Below are 7,063 nucleotides of genomic sequence, written 5' to 3' on the forward strand. Positions count from 1 at the left end.
GTTCTTGAAATTTTGGATACAATTTTCAGATGACACTTGCAGGCGTTTTTGAGAAATACTCTTCTGAACATGACCGAAAATGAGTTTTCTCTTACTTCAGAATAATGTACCTAAGAAGCTGAAAATGTCCCAATTGACTAATCGGATGGTCTGAAGCTAGTTCCGCAGCCAGGGGTCGCAGTGCTTCCGTTCTTGTTTATAGTATATCGTACAGTGTACTGAACCATAATATGTAAAAATATTTCTACATTGTTTAATTTTGGGAGCTACAATTTGTGCGCCGAACTCCTGCGTTTGTGGTAGCCTGGTTGACTCCTTCGGTTCTCATGGCCTCAGCTGCAAAATGAGTTCGGGCCTTCGCTCCCGCCACAGTGCCGTCAACGATATTTTGAAACGGGCACTCGCGTCCGCGGGTGTTCCGTCTATTTTGGAGCCGTCTGGCCTGTCTCGGGACGACGGAAAACGGCCAGATGGTTTGTCTTTAATCCCGTCGACCGGAGGGAAATCCTTGGTATGGGATTTCACATGTACTGATCCTCTCGCTCCTTCGTATTTGATTTCTTCTTCAGCAGCCCCTCTCTGGGCCGCTACCCAGGCTAAAACGAAGAAGAACTCCAAATACTCGGCGCTTGCGCACCGCTATATGTTTAAACCGGTGGCCATTGAAACCCTTGTCTACTTCGGCCGCGAGGGTTTGGCGCTGATCCACGCCATAGGCCGTAGGATTCGTTCCGTCACTGGTGAACCGCGCTCCGTTTTATACTTGATCCAGCGCATCGCGGTCGCCATTCAACGCGGTAATGCCGCTTCGGTGTTGCACACCTTCCCGCCGGGTGCTTCCCTGGAAGACTATTTGGTCCACCTCTAGTTTTTTTGTTTTTTTTTTCTTTCCTTTTTTTTGTAAATTTCAATTAAATAAATACAATTTATCACAAAAAAAAATTAAAATACAAATGACAAAATCAAGACAATGAAAATAAAAGTATTCAAGCGAAGCACCCGGTGGGAACGTGCTTAAAACGGAGGCGGCGTTGCCCCTCTGAACCGCGATGGTGATGTGTTGCGTTGCGTTCACTGCGGCGTGGCGCGAAAATCTTCCTGAGCTCTTTTTGCAGCTTAAGCCGTGCGTACCATATTAGGAATCAACATGACCACCACAGACGCAAGTATACGGAATACAGATGTGGGAACCCAACTGAAGGTTGACAGCAATCCGAAAAGAGTCGTCGTTTAAAAAGGTTCCCAGAGACGAGACCAGGATGGCGTTCAACCAATAACATCCGGATTCTTTACTGCACACGGAGAGCAAACGAACTTCATCCCTGTCGTTAGACGCGCGGGCAGACAAAGGCACGATGAAGCTGCCGATAATAGGACCTTCCCACGATTGTTGATACATTCGTTGATTAGGCGACGGCACTCTAGCCTCCGTTACGAGTTCCCAATGGGCAAGAGCGTCGCGGAAACTAATGTCTTCAGTGGTGGATATATACGTAGGGATGATTTCGCCGAAGAGAGAAAAGCTGGGAGAGCTATTTTCGAAGCATGGCGAATTCCGAGGCCACTTTTAGCCACTGGCAAATAAGATTGCAACCAGGGATCCTCATCCATTAAAGTATTGGTAACCTCTTGAAGGGCCAAACGGAGAGCATCATCGAAACGGTGGAGGCCAGCCGCGTCCTTCCACACTGGTCCACTACGAAGGAGGTAGGAAAGCTTCGGAATGGCCAAGAAATTTTTCAAGAGAAAAAAACCGTGATGGGCGGAAACTTGGTTGAGATCCCCGACCATAATATTCAACGCTTTGATTTTGGTAGATAGACACCTTGAGATAGCTTCCTCCGAAAGAGGAGCACCCAGAAGGAAATAATCGGAACGGCGAATGACTTTGATACCGGGGGCAGCCGAGTCGAAGATCGAGACAATGTCAGCTTCATCAGAATCGAGGACGATTTCAGTAAGAAGCTCTCCGAGGAAGAGTAAATCACTGAGTACTACGTCAGGACTGTCACCTAACGATGAATCGTCCAGATACCAAACGTTGCACTCGGACTTCATACGAGACGCAACGCTTTGTACAATAAGACAAAAAATAGCTGGGCCCAACGGATCGCCTTGTTGAACGCCCCTTTCCGAAGGAATGAACCGTTCGCCATAGGATAAGTGAGTAAGAGCTTGATAACATTGGTGCAGAAACAAATATAGTTTGGGAAGCTATTTGAGAAAACAAGCCAGTAAGTGATCCCGGCGGACCATGTTAAATGCGAAAGGCGGTGTGAGTGGCGGCTTCGAAACCACCTCAAGTACCGAACCCTAACTGAACTAGGCGAAGACAAGGGCCGAGAGTTGGCATTATGTGAGTACATCCTAATTTGGTGACAAGATTACGAATGGTGCAATCAACAGCGATCGGACGAATACCGCCGTCTTTCTTCTGAGAGCGCATAAGGAGGCGCCATACAAAATAGAGCAGATTTCCGCTGGAACGAGGCCCGCGAGCAAATGGTGCGAGAGGGCGCTAAGGGATTTGAGTAAAAGCACCATCAGCCGGTCCAATTAAGTCCTTTAAGTGCTGAGGGCTCAAACAGTCGGGACCACCGGTCGAGTCAGCCGGGAATGACTTGATCGCGGAACAAACCATGTTTTCCGTCAAATTAAGCCATGGGAGGAACTTCAAACCACTCTTCGAAAGACTTGATATTGGCCTTGACGGATGTGTTAAGGGAAACTAGCTTCCCTTCGGACTTAAGAGGTACTTGTAGGGAGGCTGCCGGGAGCAGAATACAACTTGCCATGATTCCTGGGTGTTCTCACAAACAATACGCTCCAAATTATTCGACAGGGCCAAGGCAGCTATAAGTCGAGCCGCCTTTGGGATACGACGAAGAACGCGCCGGTTGCATTTCAGATTGGCAAGTAGGCTGACGACATTGTCACACCCACGGACCAGTAAGTTCGAGGAAGGCAGCGGATCCGGAAGAACGACGGAAGGCCGAAAGCAAGATTTGGAAAAGCTGTAGTGGTGGTTTAAGCTTTTGAATAATTTACCACACTGGGAGCAAGGCAATTTAACAGCTTGCGAAGACATGGCGCGGATTTTCTTTGGATAATACATTATCTTTTATGGAATTTATTCCAAAATTTGGGGTCTCTGGAACCTTGGATTAATTAACGCATAGGGATATTCCGGTCATGTTGAAATTCCCTTCGCTGGCGGAAAATTATGTGCTAATGGTACTCTATCGGGAAAGAAAGATAGGCGTGACAATATCTGCGCATGCACTACTGTAGCTTAGCAGTATATTATGTATTCAAATAAATAAATAAATCCTCCAAGGAAATCGCCAAGAAGTAATATTTCCGAGAGCCAGGATCTGCAAGTCACGGTTTATATAGTGCTTGTTAAAATAATGGAAATTTTCCACCTTTACGGCAGCAACAAGCGTTCCCTTTTAACCAGGTAGTTTTTTTGGCAAAAACATGACGTTCTATTTGCAGGTGAAAAGTTTCCATTATTTCAACAAGCACTATATAAACAATACCTTGTGGGTCGTGGCTCTCGGAATTAATACTTCTTGGCGATATCGATGGAGAATGATTTATTTAAGCGCCTATTACGCCACCCAAACTAGTTCGAAAAATAAACGACAGATGTCCCTACTTTCTGAATATATTTGAACCCCGTTTTTCGCGCTTGCCCAGAAATAGCTTTGCAATTTCTCGCCGCTCGAGCGCTATTAGCATAGGTTTCTTGCTAAACCGGAATATCCCTATACGTTAATCCAAGCGGGAACACTCATCTGATGATCTGTGCACTCTCATCAACTGACGCAGGTATAACCTGTCTGGTAACAATAATAATAATGGTCATTACGATAATAATAACAAACATTATTATGAACGAAATTATTATATTTCTATGCGGTCTCGCCATCCTTTGACCATAATTGAAACTAAAAAATAAACTAAAGAAGGCGCTGTTAACTTTTTTGAAGTCTATAAGAAAAATCTGGGAGCTGTGCAAAAACCGGCTTCGGAATCGGAATTCCACAATCAGCCCAGCGTTGCCAGATCATATTGTACACATCGTTAATTTCACGCCAATTTGTTTTCGTACAATAATTTCAATAATACGACCAAAGCGTACGATAATTTAGAATTAAAAAAAAAACAGTATCTTTTTACTATTTACGTTTTGCTTATGTCAAGAATTTGAAAACGCCCCCCTTATTATATTTTACACCACAATAATTATTTTCATAAATCGATAGTTTTCTAGCCTTGATTTGATCTGGTAACACTAAATCGGCATTATCGGTTTATTTTTACTAAGGCCAGTGCCGGGCAGACATCTTTGTTTGTCATTCAAAATAGATAAAAACTATATCGTCTGTCACCGAATTAAACAATTATTTACTAAACATTTGAAAGTAGGTTTCTTCGTTCATTTTATCTAAAGAATGTGGGTGTTGATCGTTTTTAATGTCTCTTTTTTTAGATTTTTAAATTGGCTAAGGCCTAAAGAATTTTGAGATAATATCATGTCAAGGTACTCAAGGCCTCCAAATACTTCTTTGTTCGTCCGAAATGTGCCGGATGGATCGAGGTAAAACCGCGGAAAAAATGCCGCACTCAAAATTATTAAAGGCAGATATGTGTTAAGCTTTAATATCTATTTACAATTATTAGCAATAGGGGCCTTTTTTTCTTCCCTTCTGGGGTTGTAAATGTAGGGATTTAAAATGAACTTTGTGTTCAATTTGTTTTTTAAGACCTGAAGAATTGAGAAGTTTGTTTGGTAAATATGGGCCCATAACCGATGTTTATATCCCAGTGGATTACTACACTCGTAGACCTCGAGGTTTTGCTTATATACAATATCCTTTCACTCGCACTGAATACGAGTAAAATGTAAAATAAAAGTAAATACTAACATGGCTAAAAACGTAATATTAGAAACTACATTTAATGTGGGGCCCAGTTAACCATTCTAACATATTAAATTTTGTAAATGTTGCGTTGGTTTTAAATGATTGCTTTGACAACTTAACTAACTGAATAACTTGGTTTGTTCCGTTAGAGGTCAAACAAGGTTTTACAAGGGTGGCACGAGTAAAAATGGATGGTATTAAAGTCTTTGGCAAGCAAGCCTGTCTATAAAGAGAGGTTCAGAATTGGATAAAGACGTAAAAGTGTTTTAAAAGATACACAAGGCTTCAAGCGCCAAGTTTCTAAAGTTTAATGGGTTGTTTAAAGAGTGAGCCTTTGCCACTTTCCGATACAAGCAAGCAAGGCAAGCACTTTAAAAGACAAGCTTAAGATAAAGAATGATCTGCAGGTATTCTTCGTAATTGTGTCTTATATCCAAGCGTTATCAGTTACGTTTAACTAAGAAAATTGATAGGCTTTTTTATGTTTGATACGGTAGACTTACAAGGGAAAATGCGTCTAGATTTATATTAGAAGATTTAAGCTTAGTAGCTAATTAACAATTTAAAAAAAAATCCACTGTCTTAATTTTGAATTTAACAAGAGACAAGTAATTTTTGACTCTTGTTGATTTTGCGGGATCAAAATATTAATTAAACCACATTTCTAAAGTAAACCAAACAGCATTAAAACCCTTAACTTAAATAACCACGTTTGAAGATGTAAGAGATGCGGAGGACGCTATGATGTCTTTGGACCGAACTCGCTTTTTTGGAAGAGAGCTAGAAATTGAATTTGCCCAAGGGGATAGAAAAAGTAATTTCATTTATTTTTTTACATAACCAAATTTTTACAATACCTTAACATTTTTAGCACCTGGGGATATGCGCTCTAAGGAAAGGCCTAGTCGTCGCGCTCGTTCTCCTCATTATGGTGGACGTCACCATGACCACAGAGGAAGTAGCAGTCGTAGGAGATCACGATCTCCGTATTACAGGGACAGAAGCCCAGGCTACCGAAGGTTTCCTTAGTTTTTGTTACAAAGCACCAACATATGCCATGCAATTCAACTTCTGTTGAAATTGTTTTAGCAGGCGAAGAAGCCGATACTCATACAGTCGTTCTAGGTCACGCTCAAGAAGCCCCAGGGATAAGAGGAGATCGCCAAGGTCAAGAAGCGCATCACATTCTGGTTCTCACAGCCCTCCACGAATGAGGCATAGCCGCGACAGAGATTCTAAAGGAATGCGCCAAAATCACGACCAGTCTCCCCAATCTGACCGACAAGATTCCCCAAGGGACGATCACGATGGACTTTTACGTGATGAAGACGATGATTAAAAACATAACACATTAACCAGTACCCCTTTTTCGTATTATTTGCAATAATAAACTCGTAGATCCTTGTTTACGTGTATTGGTTTTTAAAGTTCATTAAAAGTCATTCATTTTTCAATTGACTGCAGTTTCTTTATGAGGTGATGGGTATTAGCCTAACTGATTATTTAATACTATGGGGCTGCTGAGCCCAATAGCGACCTAGAATTGGCAAAAATAACTTGTAGAGAAGTAGTAGTGGCATCATTATACTCAAAAGTAATTTATACAGGCCGATTTTATTGGTTGAATGCCTTGAGCATTCTCACTTGGTCAAAAAAGGGGGGATTTTTAAAATAAAAATGACAGCTAATATTCTAATCAGTTTACTTGATGCTGAAGAAAATAAACATTGTGACATTCCATTTACTTTTGACTCTTTTTAGCTAGTTCTCACGCGGAGAAAAATTCTCAGGAAGAACTCTTCTCAAGAGCAAAGTTGGGCACACTTTTCCAGATAAATTTTTTTCCTATCAAAATATAGTAGATGGCGACGCTATCAATTTTCTCTAATTTTTTTTTATTTCAAATATTTAAAGAATAGATTTTTTTGCGATTTAGATTCAATAGATGGCGGTAAACTCTAAATGAATAAATAAAATTTCCGAGATTTTGTGTCTATATATAAATTTACTCGCGTAAAGTTAGTAGTTGAAAATTTACGATCGTATCAGTATTAATTTTTTCCTTAATGACTTATTGGTAACTATCAATTACATATTTTTTTGCATTCTACATATAAATTTTTCTCTCATAT

General features: G+C 41.0%; 1 protein-coding gene across 3 annotated transcripts; it reads left to right on the forward strand.

Moving 5' to 3' along the window:
* The first annotated feature begins 4,315 nt into the window (after positions 1 to 4,315).
* On the forward strand, positions 4,316 to 6,385 carry LOC149948681 (serine/arginine-rich splicing factor 12-like). Of its 3 annotated transcripts, none has more exons than XM_090172377.1 (6): positions 4,316 to 4,430; positions 4,499 to 4,606; positions 4,773 to 4,877; positions 5,642 to 5,745; positions 5,803 to 5,950; positions 6,021 to 6,385. In XM_090172377.1, exons 2-6 carry the CDS (start codon positions 4,542 to 4,544, stop codon positions 6,268 to 6,270), a joined length of 672 nt encoding a protein of 223 aa, XP_090028503.1. In that variant the 5' UTR covers positions 4,316 to 4,430; positions 4,499 to 4,541; the 3' UTR covers positions 6,271 to 6,385. The 3 variants fall into 3 exon arrangements, with proteins under 3 accessions (XP_090028503.1, XP_090028504.1, XP_090028505.1); XM_090172378.1 differs by having other exon boundaries at positions 6,024 to 6,385; XM_090172379.1 differs by having other exon boundaries at positions 6,057 to 6,385.
* Positions 6,386 to 7,063: the final 678 nt, after the last annotated feature.

The sequence above is a fragment of the Leiobunum rupestre genome, chromosome 4 (assembly GCF_980474605.1).
Source record: "Leiobunum rupestre chromosome 4, qqLeiRupe1.1.hap1, whole genome shotgun sequence".
Classification (NCBI taxonomy): Eukaryota; Metazoa; Arthropoda; class Arachnida; order Opiliones; family Sclerosomatidae; genus Leiobunum; species Leiobunum rupestre.

Coding starts and splice junctions, on each gene's coding strand:
- LOC149948681 (XM_090172377.1), top strand. CDS start 4,542: ATGTCAAGGTACTCAAGGCCTCCAAATACTTCTTTGTTCGTCCGAAAT. Junction 4,607..4,772: donor AATGTGCCGGATGGATCGAG/GTAAAACCGCGG, acceptor TTGTTTTTTAAG/ACCTGAAGAATTGAGAAGTT. Junction 4,878..5,641: donor CGAGGTTTTGCTTATATACA/ATATCCTTTCAC, acceptor TTAAATAACCAC/GTTTGAAGATGTAAGAGATG.